At 38.3% G+C, this 21928-nt stretch overlaps 1 protein-coding gene across 1 annotated transcript in view; it reads right to left on the bottom strand.

The window, feature by feature from the left end:
* The window catches only part of Tacr1 (tachykinin receptor 1), a 207459-nt gene that overhangs the window by 85976 nt on the left and 99555 nt on the right, over positions 1 to 21928 (bottom strand). Inside the window, exon 2 of the mRNA XM_004660549.2 lies at positions 18711 to 18905. Within this exon, the coding sequence (XP_004660606.1) occupies positions 18711 to 18905 (195 nt within the window). The remainder of the gene's footprint in view (positions 1 to 18710; positions 18906 to 21928) is intronic.

Here is a 21928-nt window from a genome sequence, read left to right as displayed (position 1 = left end):
GTTCCGGGCCCAGTAAGAGACACTGTCTGAAGGAAATAAGGCAGAAGAGTGATGGAGAAGGACATTCAACGTCTTTCTCTGGCCTCTGCATGTGTGTATAAAGTGTGTGTGCATGGGGCATACATATGCTGCACAAAATTTTGCATATGCCACACATACATGTTCCACATCTCTCTCACACCCATGCATACATGCATTCATGCATGCACACATGTTTAGTTTTATTACTGAGGAATCTACCCTGCTGAGTTGTGAGAGGATGAAAAGAGCCGGTGCAGGTACAGTCCTTGGCAGAGTGCCTGGAACTAACTCCATAAGGGCTTGCATTAGTTATGTTTCTCATATTCTCATTTTCTGAAAGAGGTGACTGCAAAAAAAGAGATTGTTTAAATATATAATTGATCTGCCCAGAAATGCTCAGTCATATTCTGGTCTTTAAGAAACGGGAGCCAGTCATGGTGGCACACATGCCTTTAATCCCAGCACTCAAGAGGCAGAGGTAGGAAGAGTTCAAGGCCACCCTGAGACTATAGTGAATTCCAGATCAGCCTGTATTAGAGTGAAACCCTACCTTGTTAAAAAAAAGTAAAGAAAGAAAGGAAGAAAAGAAAGAAACAAACAGACTTCCATTAAATGAGTTCCAACATCTCTACCTAGCCAACCATGGTAATAAATATGGTAGTTAAATTTACTTTTTAAATTTCTTTTTTGCATGTGTGGTATGTGGGTGATATGTGTGCCTGTATATATGTTTATATGTGTGTGGGTGAACATGTGTGCACAGGTGTGTGTGTATGAGCATGTGTAGGTCAGAGGTCAATGTTAGGTGTCTTCCTCCATTACTGCCCACTGATTATTTTGGAGATGGGCTTTATTGCTGAGCCTGGAGTTCACTGACTAGCTAGACTAGCTAGCAAGAAAGCCCTATGGGTTTTCCTCTCTCTGCCTTCCCAGTGTTGGGATGACAGGCATGTAGTAGCATACCCAGCTTTCATGTGGGTTCTATGTAAATAAACACCTCATGCTTGTGTGTTAAATACTAACGTTTGAGCCATCTTCCCAGATCTTGGTTGCTAAAAAAAGTTATAAAAAAGGAAAGTTAAATAATGGTGAATCACATATTGTACAAAGAAGAAAATTGAATTAATCAGGTAGAAGATAACTTGAGTGGTCTCTGAGAATATTTTAGAGAAGAGGAATGAAAAAAATGAATAAAAATATAATAGAAGTGCTGAGACAGAAGAGTCACTCAGGCTTTCTGGTCATCTAGGCTAGCTGAGTCAGTGAGCTCCAGGTTCAAGGAGAGATCCTGTTTCACAAAATAGGGTAAAGAGTGATAGAAAAAAAACATCTGATGTTAATCTCTGGCTTCCACATACATGTGCACACATATATGCATACACATATGAACATCACACACATATCACAAATGCAAAAAGAAGAGAGAAATGAGAATCGCAAGAAATTTTTATCTGCTCTCTACTAATAAAAAGATTTTCTGAAAAATGTCAAGATGATAGAAGCAAGTAATACATAAACATCTGCAATCAGTATCTTCATTTTATTTTTTCTTGTGCTGAGAATTGAATCCAGGGTCTTACATATTCCAGGAAAGCTTACTACCACTGAATCACACACTGTCAGGGAGGTCCTTGCTATGCAGTCAAGTCTGGCATGAGTGTCTTTTTCATAGGTCCTCCTAGTGATGATACTTCAAGACCTAAACCAACAAAAACAATGATAATAAAGAAAATAAATTAGAAATTACATGGATGACTGCTATGTGCTGAGCACTAAATATTAACAAGCTCTGCTTTCATGTTATTTTCTATTACTTTGGCCAAAAGAGTCCTAAGTATAACTGAATATATAATAATTTATTGCATCGATATTCTTGTTGTTACCAGTTTTCAGATGAGACTGATGTGATTTGTCCAACATCACATGGCTGGTGAGTGGTGGCTACGCTCTAGATTAATTTGGGAGTATGCTCTAGGCCTATGTTGTTAAAACCATCATCCTAATTCTGGAATGGTATTTGAGAAATAAATACCAGGTTTGTTATATTGTAAAAAAAATAAATACCAGGTTCCCTTTGGCCACTGAAAATGATGACATGTACATATTTTCTGCCATCTGGTGGGTTTGGCTAGTGGCTGGCCAGCATATGTTAGACAAGCGGTGCCACAAGGCTGGCCTGATGCTTTGGAATCCAGCCACTCTGTGAAGGAGTCTGCATGAAGGGAAACACATGGCTCAGTCACCCCTGTGGCCCTCATTGGCAGTCTTCTAAGTGCTAAGTATGTTAGAAGGGCTTCCTAGGTTGCCTAGCAGCCAGAAGACCCACAGCTGAGTGCAGATATATGAGAAACTCCCACAGAACACAGATGAACTGGCACAAACCAGATCAGCCAATGAACGCCTGCCCAATCATGATCTAAATGAATAGCTATTTTGCAAACCACTAAGTTTATGCAGGAGGAGCTCACTTCTATACACTCCACGTTACATGCCTTTTTCTTTTTTTCTTTTTTGAGGTAGGATCTCATTCTAGCCCAGGTGGCCTGTAATTCACTATGTAGTCTCAGGCTGGCCTCAAACTCAGCAATCCTTCTATCTATGCCTCCCAAGTGCTGGGATTAAAGGCACGTGCCACCATGCCTGGCCTTCATGTTACTTTCTATTACTTTGGACAAAAGAGTCTTAACTCTGAGTAAAATTGAGTAAAAAATACTTAAAGTCTAAAATATACCTTGGTGTGACAATGATAAACATATAATGTTATAAGTATTTGCATGGGGTATGTTTCAGTGCTATTCACCAAAAAAGCAATCCTTTCAACTTCCATGAACAAAGAGCAATCTCTGCTGAGCTTAAAAGGCAACATGAAGGCTGGAGGGTAACTCAATGGTGGTCAAATGCTTGCCTCACAAGCATGGGAGCTGAGTTCAATACCTGGAACTCTGTAAAAATTCTGGGTGTAGGAATGTGTTCTTGTAATCCCAGCAATGGAGAGGTGGAGAGGAGGATCCCTGTGGTTTACTGTCCTGTCAGTCTAGTCTAATTGGTAATTTCCAGACCAATAAGATACCCTGTCTTAAGGGTGGACAATATTCCTAGAATGACCTCTGGCCTCCATGGGCACAGCTCACATGTGCAGGCGTGAACACACACATATGCATAATAAAAAGAAATATGATATTCCCACAATATACCTGCCACTTGCATGCATATAGAAGAGAAATGTACTTTCAAATGTATAAGAAGGTATGTTTTGTAAATAAATTACCAAAACATATGCTCCAGGACAAAGCAAGATGAATCAAGATGATTTGAAGTGAGGAGGCAATACAACTAGTAATGTGGTAATTATTAGAAAACAAAAGCATATAGAAATGACAGCCAATCATTACTTGAGCCAAAATTATAAGGTGGAATAGAAAACATTTTAAAGAGAGCATCTCTAAATTAGTTGCTTTCAACTCATTTTATCTCAGAATCAGTTTTCACTAATAAAAATTTATTTAGACTCCTAAGGCACTTTTGTTTGTATAGTTTACACCTGTCAGTGCTGACCACATCAGATATGAACTCTGTCAACATTTCACATTACATATGAAATCTGTGAACATTTCAAAGGGTTAGTCATAGAAAATAACAATAATAAGCTTAGAGCTCAGATCTTGATTTCTAAGGACATTTCCCAATGAAAGAAAGCAGGGTACCATAGAGAAATGGTTGATTATAGGACTGGAGCAATGTAATATACAAGATGAGCCTACTGCATCTTGTAGTACCACCATAGAGGGCAGTGCTCAAAACATAGCACAACACAATAAAAACACAACAAAAATCCAGATGACAATAATGTATGGTGTACATCCTAACAGGATATGTCAAAAGGAAAGTCTGAAAGAGATCCCATTGACCAAGTGTTGAATAATTTGCACAATAAAGTGAGTAACCCAAAGATATCATACCCTCAGTAGAAAATAAGTATCTGCAAATCCATGCATACTCTTTTTTTAAAAATATATTTTATTTATTCATTTGTAAGGACAGAGAGAGATTGCAAGAATGGGCCTACCAGGACCTCTTGTCCCTGCAAACGGACTCTAGATGCATGTGCCACTTTGTGTATCTGGCTTTATGTGGGTACTGGGGAATCAAACTCACCCTGCCAGGCTCTGAAAGCAAATGCTTTTAAGCACTGAACCATTTCTCTAGGCCTTTTACATTATCTTAATAGATAAATAAACAAGTAAGTGAATCAATGGTGAATGACAGACAAGTAATCATGCAGAAGAATTCTAAATAATTTATGTTTATACTCTGCCTTCAAGTAAGGCAAGATGGCTCTGCATAGTAACTTCCTCCCCACGATTAAAATGTGAGAAAGGACAAAAGTCTTCACAGTGGTCAAATCTGATATGCACCAACTCAAGCTAGGCAACCAAGATGAACATGAAGTGGAGTGACACTGGCAAGGTGATGGAGTAAAAGATGTAAACATAACTTCTTGTAATCTTAAAATAGACTTCTTGGAGATGTTTTATGCATGCTTCATGGTAATCACAAAGAATAAATCATAGAGGATACACAAAACAGAAAGAGGAAAAGAAGAGAACACAGCATATTGCTATAGAAAACTAACCAGTTATAGAGGGAGACAGCAAGTAAGAATGGATCAAGGTATCTTCAACAGTACAGAAAACAATGATGAAATGTCACCAGTAAGTTCTTGCCTGTCAATAATGACCATTAATATAAATGGCTTAAATTCAGCATAAAAAGCTATAGAGTAGCCATGGTATTAAAATATGTCTGTAATCTCAGCACTTGAGAGGTTGAGGCAGGAAGATCAAGAGTATGAGGCCAGCCTACCATAGCAAGTTTCAAGGCATAGGGACTAGGTAGTGATACCTTATCTAAAAAAAAAAAAGAAAAAAAAATACAAGATAGGGAAAGATGCAGTATGACTTAATGAATTAAAAGAGCTGTAGCTCTAAGGATACACAGAGGTTGAAAATGAAAGGCTAGAAAAAATATTCTGTGCAAATAGAAACTAAAGAGAATGGGGGCAGTTATACTTACACTAGACAAAACAGACTTTTTGGCAGAAAGAGTGAAAGGGGGGAAAGAATGTCATAGTTGTATGATAAAAGGATGTAGCAATTGTAAATATATATAAACCCAATATTGAAAGCACCCATACACATGAAACAAATATTAATAAATATTAAAGGATCTATAGATAACAGTATAACAATAATAGGAGACTTCAGTAACCATCTTTCAGAAATGGATAGATCATCCAGGTATAAACTCAATAACGAAACACTGGACCTGAGCCATACTTTAGACCAAATGGACCTAAGTGGAATTTATAGACAATTCCATTCAGTAGGGGTAGAATACACTGTCTTCAAGCAATATGAAATAACATACCATAAGACAAGTGATTACAATTTTAACAAATTTTAACAAATTTAAGAAGCTTGAAATGAGATCAAATGTTTTTTTCTTACCACAATAGTAGTACATGAGAAATTAGTAGCAGTAAAGGAAATTCACAAAAGAGATGTGAATGACCAGTGGGTATGTGAAAAAAAAAAAAAAAAAAGCTCTCAGCAACCCTAATCATCAGGGAAATATAAATCAGAACAATGTGGCATCCCCTCACATCTGGTAGAATGGCCATCAGCATCACCAAAAAGACAGAAGGTAAATTTTAGTGCCAATGTGGAGAAAATGGAACCCTCGGACATTGCTGGCATGATTATAAATTAGTACATCCATTATGGAAAAGAATATAAAGATTCCACAAAAAACTAAAGATAAAACTATCATAAAGCCCAGAAATCCCAATTCTGGGTGTAAAGAAATAAAAATAACACTTAGAAGAGGTATATCTCAGGTTCATTGGAGCACTGTTCACCATATACAATCACACATCAATAGAAAGATGAATAAAGAAAATGTTGTATAGACATAGCAGAATATTCCTTATATTTACAAAGAAGGGAATCGTGTTATTTGCAATGATGTGGATGAACCTGAGTGACATTACCCTGAGTGAAATAAGCTGGGCACAGAAAGACAAGTATTTCAAGATCTAAGAGTTTAACTCATTTTGAATATGGGAAGTTTTATCTAGAAAGAGTAAATGAATTTTAGAGATTGGTTATGTAATATGGTAACTATAGTTTACAATAATGTGTTATATAATTGAAAATTGATGAGACTAGATGGTAAATATTCTTAGCACAAAATAAGTATGAGAAGTGGTTTTAGATTTATTTAATGACTATAAAGTGTATTAAGCATCATACTTTATGATATAAACATATAGAAATTTAATTGGTAAATTATATCATAATGAGGCTGAAAAATTAACATCAGTATTAATAAAACATGTTGGAAACATTGTGTTTGGTATGACATTATGATACTGGCACTCTGCCTGGTTTGGTTGTTTTTCCCTCAAAAAGCATAATCCCTATGTTGCAGTCACCTTCACATTGCTGGACAAACATCTAAGTAGAAGCAGCTTATGGAAGGAAACGGTTTATTTCAGCTCTGCAGAATTCAGGGGAAATATCATCAATGTTCCCCATCGCTTCACTTTAAAAAAATTTTTTTTGGGGGGGGGTTATGGTCTTGCTGACCAGGAATTCACTATGTAGTCTCAGGGTGTCCTTGCATGCATAACAATCCACCTACCTCTGTATCCCTAGTGCTGGGATGAAAGGTGTTTGCTGCCATGCCCGATATTGGCTTCATGTGCTTTTAATTAAGCCTCATACTCAATCCTCAGTTGGCATAGCCTTTGGGAGGTGGAGACTTGCTGGAGTTGGTGTGTTACTGGGGTGAGGGGAACCTTGAGGTTTATTTGATTAGCTCCAAGTTCAGTGCTGAGACTATTTCTACCTTGATATTGACAAGCTGTGTGCTTTTTGCTTACAACATGCTTTTCCCTGCCATGCTGAAGTTTCCCCTTGAGATTCTGGGCTGAAATAAACCTTTTCTTCCCACAAACTGCTTTTGATCAGGTGTTTTAGGTAAGTAATGGGAATGTAATTGTAATAATAACTAATGTTTCTTACTTTCTGGATCTTGGAAAGTGTCTCAGAAGTCCCCTGTCACACTTTGAGAGTGGCTGAACTACATCTACACTTCAAAAAAATAGTTTATAAACCCAAATTACCAGCCAGAAGCTAGCATGGGAAGATTGAGATGGGAAGTGAATACTTTCTTTTTATTATAAATGGAGCAAATAATAAATTCTTTATTATCATATTTCCAATAAGTGTCAATACAATGTCAATAGGTTACCAAGATTACACATGTTCATTGTGAAGAATGTTGAGGAATGGACTTTACAAAATTTCAGGCAACTATTTATAAAATGAAATAAAATAGACTTATCATTTAATTTGTCAAAGAAAACATTCAACAAAATCTTCTACAATGGAGTCAGAATAAACAGAAAACAATAAAAGCCAGAAAGTGTGAAACCAAATGGTGAAGAAAGTTTAAATATAGCAATTTATGATGCCATAAACTCATTTCTTTATATAATAACTTAAAGATAAATTAAATCAGCAAAGAAAGTATAGGTGGACAAATGATTTGGAGAGATGTAAACTTGCCTACTGAAAGGAACATGTTCTCATTAAGTTACAAACTAATAACAAAAGTATCCTGTGTATAAGAGGAATTCCTACAACCAACTAGTATGGAAGACCTAAATAATATGGAAAAACTAAAGCTAAAAATGATGGAAAACCAAGTAAACAAGTAAGTGATATCATTCTTTATTCTACATGAATTATTACTATCAGTACCTAATAAAGATATTTTCTACTGCTAAGACTACAATCCCTACTGAATGTAACATAATAGCTTCAGCATACATAAAGCAAAATATTTCAGAAATAGAAAGCTTCCAAGAGGTGATTATTGGGGCACATGATAGTTTATGGAAGTCTAAAGAAGAAAGGAAGGAAGGAGAAAATGAAGGAAGAAAATAAAATTAAATGCCTTGGCCTTAAAAATGCAAATTTCTGGTGGGTAAAAAAAAAATCTATCAATTAGTATTCAATAAGCTAATTAAGGCAAATTATTGGAAAGCACATGACCTATGATTCTGAAATGGAAACAAATTAGATTTTGACTGTAGATGTTTTCACTGTTTGAAACCAAAAAAAAAATGAACAAAGTACTAAACTCAGAAATCTAGGAAATGTTCATTTACTCACTGAAGAAAAGCAAAAATGAAAGGGAAGACTAAAAATTTAAGCAAAGCTATTTGAGGAACTATCGTAAAATTTATAAAGAAAAATCATTGGTAGGAATTTTTTGGAATTAGAGCAAAGAATTTGAAATTAAAATTATAAAAATGATATAAAATTGTTTATTTTAAAAAGAAAATGTGACAAGGAAATTGATTTTTTTAAAGAAGTATACACTAACTAATTGAAAAAGCAATAATACTAATAAAAGTTACCGCAATGGCAATTCCTCCCACGAAATGCTGTTGAGAGAGATAGTTTTATGCATGAGTTCCCTCACTAATTCTAGTTATATTTCAGAAGATTTTGTTTAAAAAATATTTATTTATTTTTGAGAGAGTGAGAGAGAGAGAGAGAGAGAGAGAGAGAGAGAGATAATGAATGAGTGCTCTTATCACTGCAAATTAACTCAAGACACATGAGCCACTTTGGGCATCTGGTTTTAGGTGTGTACTGGGGAATTGAATCTGGACCTTCAGCCCATAATGACAACTTCCAGTGGTGGGATACATTAAAATATTTTTCTTAGTAGGAGAGGAGTGTTCAGGAGATGGCTAAGTGGATAGAGTGGTTTGCTGAGTGAGTGTGGTGGCCATCTTATAGTCCTTACACTCAGGAGACAAAGCTCCCTGGGAGCAAGCTAGCTAGACTAGCTAAATTGGCAAGCCCTTAGTTGAAACGAGAGACATTTAAATAAAGAGAGAAATCAAAGAAGATGTTCACTGTCAACTTCTGGCCTCCACATGCACCTGCACACACGTGCAAGTGCGCCCACAGGCAAATGTGAATTGACACAGACACATGCATCCCCCCCCCCCAACATGTCAGAAAACTTTCCCTAACCAATGCTGATGTATTTTGTTAAAAAATCTTTATTACAGCAGGAACAGAAAGATGTTAAAGCAATTAGATATATGAATATTGGGAAGCAGTTTCTCATGAAAGGTTCTGACATTGTGAGACCACTAACCATAACAACTCTCCTTAGCGGTAAAGTACTTGAGCAGTCACAGAAAAGCAAGAAAGTTAAAAAAATCAATAGTGCTAATACTGTGAGCCTTTTGTTCATTGCAGTACAACATGAAGCAGAAGTAAGAGCTTTTACCACTATAAAGATGGAGATGAAACCATTATTTATACATGATCTGATTGTACTCTTAGGAACAAATACTTTTAAGCACTACTAGAATCAATATATTAGCTAGATAAAAGAGAAACTCGTAAAATTGTTATTTTGTTATGCTATCTATCCATTGGAAATAAAAAAAATCAATTCAAAATTTATGGGTAATGCTCTAGTTTAAGCTCAATACAGTTAAGTTCTATATCTGAATTGGTCTCTGATGTCAAAGAAATGTTAACACATTTCAGTTCTGGAAGTGATTACAGGGTGCCATTCACTGGCCAGAACAAATTTCTTTGGAGAATGAAGGGCTTAAAGTCCACTAATGAGCTTTACCAGCAAGAAGAACATTTGAGACTTGCTTTGGTACAGGAGGCAGCAGAGGGGAACTGTGTAGAGTGGAGCAGATAGTAAAGATAAGCCTTGAACCTTCTTTCAGTTTTGGGATGGACAGTAGACATCAGGGTATGAAGCTGACAGCTGAGGAATTGATGCCAAGTTCCCCCTGGCCGGAACAGCTGAAGACAGCAATACTCATGACTGCAGAAGGACAAGGCTTTGATGATCCCCTTGGGAGCAGCTGGTAGGAATGGATCCCTAGCACAGTTGTGTTTGCTCCTCTCTTCATGTAAGATTGGAAGGCTGGAGCACAGGCTCCTCCAGCTTAATCCATTTCAACTCTCCATGATTGGACCAGACTGAACCAGGATGAGCAAAGAGCAAATGAGTGGTTATTTGGTAGGACTCATGTGGGAATCAAACTGGAAAAGGTCAATGTCTCTTTGTGAAAGATCTTATCTGAAGGAACAGGTAGAAATTTAAGGTTATTCCTTATTTGTGTCCAGAACATGAGTTGAGAGGCTGTTGCAGCTGTGAAAAGGAACAGGAATACTGCTTTTTTATTACTTATGTACACAGTATGTATACAGCCATGTTGGTACCATCGTTAGCCTCCTCCCTGTCCTCCATCCTCCTCAGGGACCCTCCTCATCAGGGAATGTGGGTCATGCAGTGTAGGAGAAATACTGCTCTTAATGGAAACATGATTGTAGAATTCAGAATGTGCCAAAGCAGTGAAAGAAGATAATCTCTTCAGTGTCTTCAAAGATGCTTGAGAATTCACTTAGAAACTTGCAAAATGATGAAAAAATGATTTGAGATTAGTAAAATAGCAAGGGACACACTGGAGGCAAACAACTGTGTGTAGCACTAACTCAGATGCAGAGCAGGAGAGAGGGCAGGGGAGTTAAAACTTGTTTAGAAGCTAATTTTCCTGAACTAGAGATCTGACTATGGCCAAATTGGGGGAGAAAAAAGATAAACAAGTTTTATGGTATGTTTTTAAAATAATACAAAAGTAAAAATCTTAAATTCAAGTAGACAGAATTTACAAAATGTCTAAAACAGAAAGAAAATGTTCAGCACCAGATTTCTGCACAAAAGTAAATGCTAGCAGGTATGGAATAATACCTTAAGAAAACCACAGAGACTTGCCTATCCAAGTTTGTTGCTGCACTATGCATAACAACCAAGACCAACCTAGAGGCCCATCAACTGATGAATGGATAAAGAAAACGTACTATATATACCCAATGGGATTTTATTCAGCTGCAAAAAGAATAAAATTCCTGTATTTGCAGAAAAATGGATCTAACTAGAGATTATCTTAAGCAAAATAAACCTGAAAGACAAATATTGAATATTTACTCTCAAATGCAGAATCTAGATTTCAATTTTTGTGTGGTCAAATTCAAGATTTCATGCATTCACGTATGCGCGAGACTGTATCAACTGAGTTATACAACCAGACATAGGGTGTGTATGTGTGTGTGTGTGTGTGTGTGTGTGTGTGTGTGTGTGTGTGTGTTATGTAGAAAGGAAACTATAAGAAGGAAAGAAGAGGTGGTTTAAGGGGAGATAAGGGAGGCTAATGGAATGTATGTGATAATAAAGCACAAAAAGGGGCCACTTGTGAGGAAGGAGGGGATGACCAAGAGGAGGATGAAGAATGAATACGTGCATGAATAAGAACAATGTATAATGATACATATGTTTGAAAATGTCATAGTAAAATCCATTACTTTGCATGCTAACTAAAAAATTAATTTAAGTTGTTGTGGCCTGAGCCCTTGGTCTTACTGAGTTGCTTCAAAGCATTAAGAATTTGTGGGGCCCCATGAAGCCTTGTTAGACCCATGTTTATAAGGCAATTCAGGAAGGAATGGGTAGATGTCCTTAATTGTTTATAACATCAGGAAAGTTGGAAGAAGTAAAACATTGAAAGACTCCTTCCTTCCTTCCATCTTTCCTTCCTTTCTTCTTTCTCTCTTTATGTCTTCTCTCTTTCTTCCTTTCTTTTCTCTTCTGAAATAAGAAGGTGGAAAATTGTAGAAGTAATGAAGCAGGTATATTTTCAAATCTTTTCTTTGCTTTTTTTCCTGTTATCATGCTCTGTCAATTATCTCATTTTCAATTTTTATTATGAGTGAAAGAACACATTTTGGTATGTGTGTGTGGTGTGTATCAATGTGTGTATGCAGGCATGTTTGTATGTGTGTGGATGCATATGTAATTGCAGCTGGATGTGCACTAGTGTGCATATGTGTATCTCTAGGTCAAAGAACAATACTGTTATTCCTCAGGTACACTATAGAGTTCTTTTAAAAGAATTTATCTAGTTATTTGAATATGTAAATATATATGAGTATATCAGGGTCTCCTGATGCTACACATGAATACCAGGTACATGTGTCACTTTTTGCATCTAATTTTTGTGGGTGCTGAGGAATTGAACTCCAGCCAGAAATCTTTGCAAGCAATGCCTTTAACTTCTGAGCTATCTCTCCACCCCATATCTCTGCTTTTGAGGCAGACTCTTTTACTGGCCTGAAACTCACTAATTAGGCTAGACTAGTTGGCCAGTGAGCATGAAGGATCCTCCAATCTTTGACTCCCCAGCCCTGAGATTGCAAATATGTGCTGCCATGTCTGGCATCTTACGTGTGTACTAGGGATCAAACTTAGGTCTTCATGCTTGCAAAGCAACATTTTGTTAACCGAGCTCTCTACTCACCCCTATAAACATAAAATTTTAGCCTATTTATGATAGTGGATTATTTAGAAGAGACAATGCTGTCGTTATTGAAAATAGCATACTTTTGTTATCATTTTGTCTATTTGTATGAATATGGCACATGTGTGCTATTGCATGCATGCTGAGGTCAGAGGACAACCTACAGTGTTCGTCCTCACTTTCTACTTTGTTTGAGACAGAGTCTCTTGTTTTTCTTGCTGCTGTGTGTGCCAGAATACCTGCCTGTGAGATTATTGGAATTTTGCTGCCTCAACTTCCCATTTTGCCACAGGAAATCTGGGATTACAAATGCTCACTACTGCATCCAGCTTTACATTCAAACTCAGCTCATCATAATAACTTTCACAGCAAATACTTTTACCCAACTGAGATATTTCCCCATACCTGACATAATTTTAAAGTCTTCTGTTAGTATCAGTACTTATGACCAGGCATGGGGGCACATGCTGTTAACCCCAGCATTTGGAAGGCAGAGGTAGTAGGATCACTGTGAGTTTGAGGCCATCTTGAGAGCACATAGTGAATTCCAAGTCAGCCTGGGCTAGAGTAAAACCCTACCTTGAAAACCAACCAACCAACCAAACAAAAAGAACAAAAACAAACCATACCACAAAATTATGGACATAGAAGTTTAATCAGCAGAAAATGACATATGACCAATATTAATAAATGTTTTATCAAAGTTGAAATTCTTCAGCTGTCTAAATCTCATTCTTTTGAATTTCTTTCTCATTTTTCTTCTTCATTACAGACATTTCCTTGGCCACAAAGGGTCTTCAGATGAAGAAAAATGGGTAAGTTCACTGCCCTTGTCTGCAGGGGCATTGCGCTGGTACCACCTGTACCAGTGACACTGTACAGCTTGTATAGCATTGGTAAGAGAAATTGACCATAGCTCCGATTCATTTGAAAACTATTGCACAGTTCTTATAGTTTTAGTGGGAGGTGCAGTAGATAAAGCCAATATTTATTCTACCATCTTTATTCTCTTACCTTCCTTTCTCTCTCTCTTTTTTTTTTTTTTTTTTTTGCTACAACAGGTAGAGTCACTTTTGGTCACACATGAAGTCTTTACTCATCACTTGTCAATCAAATCCACTTTTGTAGGACCACCTGGGCAGTGTCACTGTCACTACAGCAGCCATGGGCAGGCTGCCAGTCTGCTAATGATGTCAGTGTTCTACTGCAAATTAAAGTAATATGATATTAATGATGGGCCCATATCCCCATTTTGTGAGTGTTATAACATCAGCATAATTTTCTATCACTGGGGATTTTAAACATAAACACAGAGTAGCAGGGGAAATTCAATGAATCCTCCCAGGGATCTAGGGAAAATAAAATACTTTGGGTGGTATTTAAGTTTAAAAAGTATGAAACATATATTCCAAAGAATTAAAAAAAAATTTTGGGGACAGGCGTGGTGGTGCATTCCTTTAATCCCAGCATGCAGGAGGCAGAGGTAGGAGGATCGCAATAAATTCAAGGTCACCCTAAGAGTACATGGTTCCCTTGAGCAACTTGCAAGCAAACACTCATGGCACCACCATCAAGCGCAGGAAACATAACCACACTCTGCCCTCAGAAGCATGTGGAATACCTCTTCCTGATCACACCACTTTCCTTCCTGTGAGGGAAATCATGATCTTGGCTTGCACAGTAATACTTGCTCGAATTCTTAGTTTTTACACTCAATTATATAGGGCACAAAAATTGGATTTTATTTTACTTGCTTTAGAACTCTGTAAGAGCCATTCACATTGTATGGAGCTACATTTAGTTGATTTTATTAGTGAAATATGATTCCATAATGTTTTGCACCACAATTTTTCAAAATATATTTCATTGACTGTTGATATGGGAACTAAGTCTAGGTCATTAGGAACCATGCTAAACCATCTGTTGGAAGTGTTTGGGTGCATATATGCATGAGGTCTTCTAGGGTTGTAACCTCTGAATGAAGTTTCTGAATTATGAGGTATGCATAGCTTCTATTTTAGATGCTTATTAAAGCATTTTACAAGGTGGTTTTGAAAAATTATACTTCTCCTAGCAGCCAACAAAGTTCTTATTGTTTCCTATCTTTGCAGAAGTTGGGCTACTTAGTTAAATAAAATTTCTTAACACTAGCTAATCTTATAGTGTATAGTATGATTTCATCATGAGTTAAACTTATATTTCATAGGTTATGGGTTTGCACCTCTTTATATTTATTGTCCATTTGGAGTTTTGGGGACGAAAGTTCATCTTGAATACTTTTCCCATTATCTTATTGCCTTTTTTGCCACTCATAGTTCTTCATTTAATCTATGTATTAATAAGGAATCTGAATGCTGAATGATTGGTGCTGGAAGTTCACCACTTAGCCAGAAGACATTTGCAGCAAATTATGATATTCTGCAAAATGCTTTTATGTAATTAGTTGGCACAAATCATCTGTCATAGAAATTGATCCCAAGCATTTGCCAACCACATATCTGCTGTCCATCATCTACCAATCAATGGATGATGTTATTGTCAGTCATTACATTCACCAGAGCCTCACTGCCGCAGGGCTCTGGGCTGGGAACTTCACATGGCTTATTTACTTAAGATATCAGTTAAATTTTTTGATGTTATGAATAAAATACCTGACAACATAAGGAAGAAAAGCAACTTGAAGGAAGGAAGGAAGGAAGGGTTTATTTTGACTTTGTTTGATGTTATGACCATCATGGCAGGAAGGCATGGGGAAGTGAAATAGGTGGTCATATTTCCTTTGCAGTCAGGAAGCACAGAGGGATGAATGCTGATGTTCAGCTGGCTTTCTTCTTTCTCCTTTTATTCAGCCCATGGGATGCTAGACCATGGAATGGTACTACTCAGGTGAATCTTCCCTCTTCAGTTAAACCTTTCTGGAAACACTCTCATACATACCCAGAGGTATGTTTCCATGGTGATTCTAAATCCAATTGAGTTGACAATTAAGATTAACTCAAATACACAGCAATGGATCAGAAGTTGATCTCATATTTAACTTGAGCCCACAATCTAATACTAATTATTACAGTGCCTCAAAACAAACTTTCCATCTGTCATCAAATTTGAGATTATCTTGTACTATGGAAATGACAACCATTATTTCCAAAAGAAAAGACTAGAATCACTTAGTTAAACATAGTCTAATTGCATTAGCAAAAGTACTAAGAAAATAAGCATTTATTATGGAATACTTTCTTATGCACTTGAATTATGTTTGCATCATAGTGAGAATGGCAGATACAGACTTTTTGGACATACTATTTTATCACTCTTGCAGTTGCCTTTTCCTTGCCAGAACAAAATACGTGACCAAAAGCAGCTGATTGGAGAAAAGAGTTTATTTTGGTTTACAGTCTCAAGGGGAAGCTTCATCCTGGTAGGGACGTAGGGCAGAGCAGAGGCTAGACATTACATCTTGCTAAAGTAGCTGGCGGGAAGCAGCAGGAGAGTGAGTTAACTAGCACTGGTCAGCTGGGCTAATAAACCTCAAGATCCACCCCAGGGACAGCTCTTCCAGCAAGACTTTCCCTTCCAAATTGCCACCATCTGGGGATTGAACATGAGGCTTAAAAACAAACACATGCCAGGAATGGTGGCACACGCCTTTAATCCCAGCACTTGGGAGGCAGAGGTAGGAGGATCACTGTGAGTTTGAGGCCACCCTGAAACTACATAGTGAATTCCAGGTCAGCCTGGGCTAGTGTGAGACTCTATCTTGTAAACAAACAAACAAAAAAACCCATGAGCTATGGAGGACACTTTGTATTCAAACCACCATAATTAATGAACATGATACACCTCTTGAATAGACACTATTAAACATTCGCAAGCCAAACTCCTGTTTTTAGGTGAAGGTAATGAAACAGTGACTGCACATCTAACCACATAACCAGTAACAGCTCTTCTACCCTCTCAACATGGGGAAATAAGACTATCCCAGTGCATTATGGTATATCTCAAAGGAAATTTGTGGTCACTTGTAAGCATAAATCATCAACATGTTCAATAGAAAGACTTTGAACAGTTCTGTAGGAAAGTTAATCTATATTAAATTTCCCTTTGGATTTGCTGTAAGTTAAAAGAACTGTGATTATTGTAAAATAAAAACTGTGGTAAGTGGATCAGACTTTGGAAAGATCATGAGAACTGGGAAAAAGAATCATGGCCCAGGTTGGTGATGGAGATTTCTGAAGCAATTAATAAGAGGAGTTTTCATTCAGAGGTGTCTTCTCCCTCATTGAAGAAACTTGGCTCAGTCATGTTCACTGATCCTGCACAGTTTGTAAAGCTGTCTTATTTCTCCTGCTGAGACCCTGCTCAGGCTTGTAGTTTCATTTGAAAGAATAATTTTCAATGTTTCTTTCTAGGCTGAGCATTAACCCCCCCTCCCCCCACTGCTTGATCGATTAAATCGCACTGTCTGTGTCTGGAAGGCAATGTCTGAGCTTTATGTATTGCTTCCTGGCAAGCCATGTTTCCATGCTCCATGGAACAGATGCACCAGGGTGACTATGTGCAATAGGCTTTCCAGCCCTCAAAGCTCAGGGGCATGAGAAGTATTACGTTTCATTTCAGTACTTAGCACAAGGCCATACAAATACTTGCTATCTAATGAATTTGTTTCATAACTCTTGTATGACATTTAATAGCTCACAAGATGTGAATGCATTATATCATTTGATCTTGAAAATTGTTTATAGGAAACTATTTTTGTCAACTTAGAAAGGAGATGAAGCTATGATCCTTGCTTGTGATCACACAGCTAGTGGCAATTCATAATTAAAACTTAGATCTTGGACTAGGGAGATGGCTTAGTGGGTCAAACACTTGCTGTGCAAGCAAGATATTCTGAGTTCAGATGCCCACAACCTGTGAGAAGTTGGATGCTGTTGTGTGCATTTGTAATCACAGTGCACCAACAGTGAGATGGGGGGGGGGAGACAGGAGAATCCCAAGAAGCACATGGGCCAGCTAGTCTGGTGTACACCATGGAAAACTATAAGAACCATGTGTCAAACAAAGTGGACTTACACCTGAGATTGTTTTTTGACTCTCATGTGTGTGCTGTGACACATGTGTGCCCATATTCACACACATTGACACACACATCATGCACATGCAGACACAAAAAGATTAAAAACTAGATCTTTTGACTAATACCAGTGTTTTTTTCATAAGTTCAATAATAAGCACAAGATGAGAGAATTACAGAGGACTTTCAAAAAGACTTTAACTTTTTAAAGCACTTTAACTATGTGCTGTCAGCCCAGAAAACCAATGGTTACATAAATGTCACATTGCTGTTCACTCAAGCAGAACAGGGCAAAGAATAAGTCATTTCCACATTGCTGCTAGCATTAGAAGTATTAGAGAAAAGTGTCAAGATACTTTGAAAAACCATGACTGTGACCAGCCCACCCCCTGGAAGATAAGCAGGCTTGCCTATAATTTATCTGTAATATCTAACATTCTAACACATTGGATCTCACAGGTGGTATCTTATTTCTCACACAGTAAAATCCTGGAAAGTGTGGGCTGGGCTCTTCCCCAGGGGCAGAATAATGGATAAAAGATAAAAAAAAAATGTAAAAGTGAAGCTACCTTATTTAGTAACAGAAAGTGTAAAGAGTAGGGCCCTGGAACAGAGAAAGGTGGTGGCCAATAAAATGTCTATTGTCCAACTAGCTGCTACGTGGACACCTGGAGTTTAATTTCTTGAGGAAATCGCACACAGACCAAAACATAAACCACAGAGGAAGTTGAGAGGAGAGGGCATAGGCTGTTCATATGCTAGTTCAATTAGTCACTGTGGAGAACTACTGGGGTGGAGACGTTCCATTTACCAGCACATGCTACCTGAGGGCAAGTGGCAATGGCAGGAATGGATGATAGCAGGAAACATCTCAAGTAAAAGGCCCATGAAGTGTAACAAGGCTTCCAAAGGGTCTGCTGAACTAGAGACTAAGTCTGAACATTTTTTTGACTGTCTTTCAAAGCCCAGAATAGGATTGCTATACTACGATCAGCTGATAGCTGGGCAGCTGTGGACACATCCATGCCATATCAGAGTGGATGTGAGAAATGTTGGCAGATGCACATGAAATCCTCACTGACAAAAGAATACAGGGAGAAAGAAGGAACAGGGAAGGCAGCAGATACAAGTCTCCAGTCTACTCACACTTTCTCGTAAATCCTGTCAGGGTGCTCTGGCCACTCGATCATGCACACGACTCTGCTGGGCATGGTCTCTGTGGTTGAGTAGTAGCCTTGTGGGAAGGCCAGCAGGAGTGCCAGCACCCAGATGACACAGATGACCACCTTGGTGGCTGTGGCCGACAACCGGGGCTGAAGGGGATGGATGATGGCCATATATCTGCAGTAGAGAGGGGACAAAGTTCTGATTTGGTCACCAAAATCTGTACCAGTGATTGTTGGTTTTCCTGCCAACAACAATAACAATATCAACAACAACAACAACAAAAACCTCCTAGAAATCTTTGCTTCCCAGTGATTTTTACAATTATCTTTTGAACCCTTTTCTATCGTCTGCCCTTACGTTTTCTGGCTTATGACATACAATACTAAAAGCCATAAGGAAAGTCAGATCAATTTTTTTTCCAATATGACCTGGAATTAGCCTCAGGCTGGCCTTGAACTCACGGCAATCCTCCTACCTTGGCCCCCTTGAGTGCTGGGACTAAAGGTGTGTGCCACCATGTCCAGTTCGATATTTTTGAAGCAGGGTCTTATTCTATGATAGACTGACCTGGAACTCACTTTGTAGTCAAGACTGGCCTTGAACTCATAGGAATCTTCTTACCTCACTCTCCTGAGTGCTGTGATTATAGGTATGAGCTATCATGTTGGCTCAGTTATACTAAAAAAAAGTACTTGAGAACATGTCTAGCAACATTCTGAAAGAAACATTTTCACCATTGGCATTCTTGTAAGTAGGGACATGATGGCCAAGTACAAGACAGAAGTTTATGGTGATGTGACAAAAATAAATACAATGTTGAAAATATACTCAATATAAAGACGTTTAGTTTTTGTTGTTGTTTGCTATTTGGTGCTGGGGATTGAACCCAGGATCTTGTACTTGCTAGCCAAGTACTCTACCACCGAACTACATTTCCAGAGTCTTTTATGTTTTTTTTTAAATTAAAGGATAATGGTGATAAAAATATAACCAGGTACAGCAGAAAAGCTAGCCAGCAGAGCCCCGTCTATAGGATGTTGCTGTGAGATGACACTGTCTAATAACCCCTAGCTCTCTTAGTTTGTGTAAGCACATGCTGACGCTTGCATATTAACAGAACCACCTAACGCACTTCTGACTGCCTTTGCTGTTGAGTAGAATGTGGCTGAAGTAGTTTGTAATGTTCTTATGTGGCAAAATACAAGGTTAGCAACCCAACATCAGTCCATACAATTTGAGATAAAGTACTTGTGTGTGTCTGAGAAAGCAGTGGCATGAATAGAGTCTGTAAGAATACCCAGTTCCTGGAATAATTTTCCTTTCTTCAAGAATCTAAGAGTCAATGTGGGGCTAAGTACATTTGCTTCATAAGGAGAAAGATGTTCTCCGCCTATAAGCACAACATACTAAGAATGTGAAAGGCCAGCTGCAGGAAGCCTTGTAGTTGGAGAGTGGAGCCATTCCTGTGTGCCCCCACGACCTGGGATCTGGATTAAAAGGCATTATTCAAGTGAGTATCTCCCTGTGTTTGAAGTTGTACACAGAGTCATGTACCACAAAGGAATACTGTACAGTAAGTTGTCTTTCCATATAACACATCATTTTCATCTCTTCTTGAAGAGACATTCTCCCTGAGTGTATTTTTCTTGCAAATGTTGATTCATCCACTAAAACTGTGCACTTTTTTTCCTCAGGGTAGGAGTGATGTTTTATGCAGTCTTTGGAGCCTAAATATTATTTGACATACAAGCATTGCTGGCTACCATGGGACAGAATGCTCAATGGAGACTTCAAAAATGCAGACAAATGGAAGCACAACTGTCAGCTGACTTCACATAATTCCATATCCTTCTTATTATCTTCTTTGGACTCCTAGGATTTCTGAGCAAGCATTGGGGCCATGGTTACAAGTAGAGCATTTAATTTAGTATGAGCTCAATAATCCACACTGGGCACCGGCAGCACGCACAGCCTTTTTTTCTGCACCACGAGCTTCTAATTTCTCAGGGGAGCAAGGTGCATTAATCAATAGCCACAAATTGCAGCAGCAGATGTGTGATTTCACCTGGTAATCTGATCAATCCTGCAGTGCTGTAGGAACATGGCAGAGGCAATGAAGTCTCAGAATGGCAGGTGAGGGTCTGTAAGGGATATTTTCAGCTGAATTGAGGATGAGCTTGCTGAGCATCTTGCTTTAAGGGTGGCAAGTATTTGGAGCCTTTTTCTCTCCTCTGTTAGGATGAGGTCTGACTTATTTGGGCAGGCAGAGTCTTTAGCTATCTCCGTGTTTTCATGAGAGGACCTGGGGCTTCCTTCTCTCAGGTATAAGATCAGTGATCCTGAACGTGCTCGGTGTAGGGAGGCTAGATATTAGGAAGACACTTTTAGCCAGCCTTTATATGTGCCATAAGAAGTCAGGGATGGAGAGATAGCCCATAGCATGCTTGCTATGAAAACATAGGACCTGAATTCAATTCCTAGTACCCATGTGAAAATTCTGTGTGGGGGCACATACTTGTAATCCCAGCACTGGGAAGGTGGACGCAGGCAGAACTTTGCAGCTCCCTGGCCAGCCAAGCTACCCTAATTAGTGAGCTCTAGGCCAATGAGACCCTGTCCAACAAAAGGTGGATGGCATTCCTGCGGAGTGACTCCAAGGCTGTCCTCTGTCTCCCACATGCACACACACACATTTCCACATCCACTCACAGACACACAAGCACACACACTGAAAAAGAAAATTCATAGTAACTTTTAGGAAGGAATTCCCCTGAAACTTCAGTGTTTTTTGGCAAGATTTTTCCCTCCCTGCAAAACTGGATTAATAGCCATGAAGAGTTATCTCTTCTCCATGCCTATGCCAGTTTCTATCCTCACTAGCAGCTGTGTGAGCTCTAAGGTTTTGAAAGAAAAAGACGCAAAAGGGAGAATGTGGTAATTATAGTGCCCTCTTTTAATATGATCTCAAATGCAAGATTTTAATTTGTTTCTAACTCAGGATAAATGCTGTCTTAAATAAATGAATGCTAATGTCCATGCCCAAATTGGTGATATGCCACTTAGAATCTAACGTGACTATGCTTCAGGGAGATTGCATTAGCACATTGGCACTATCACTCCAAATGGGTGGCAGAAAGCCATGCTTTATCTTTCTACAAAAATTGCAGTTTGGGAGGTCATTTCTGTTAACTCTACAC

Source organism: Jaculus jaculus, chromosome 6 (genome assembly GCF_020740685.1).
Source record: "Jaculus jaculus isolate mJacJac1 chromosome 6, mJacJac1.mat.Y.cur, whole genome shotgun sequence".
Lineage (NCBI taxonomy): Eukaryota > Metazoa > Chordata > Mammalia > Rodentia > Dipodidae > Jaculus > Jaculus jaculus.
Note: the sequence above shows the minus strand (reverse complement) of the source record. Positions and strands in the feature narration are given on the sequence as shown.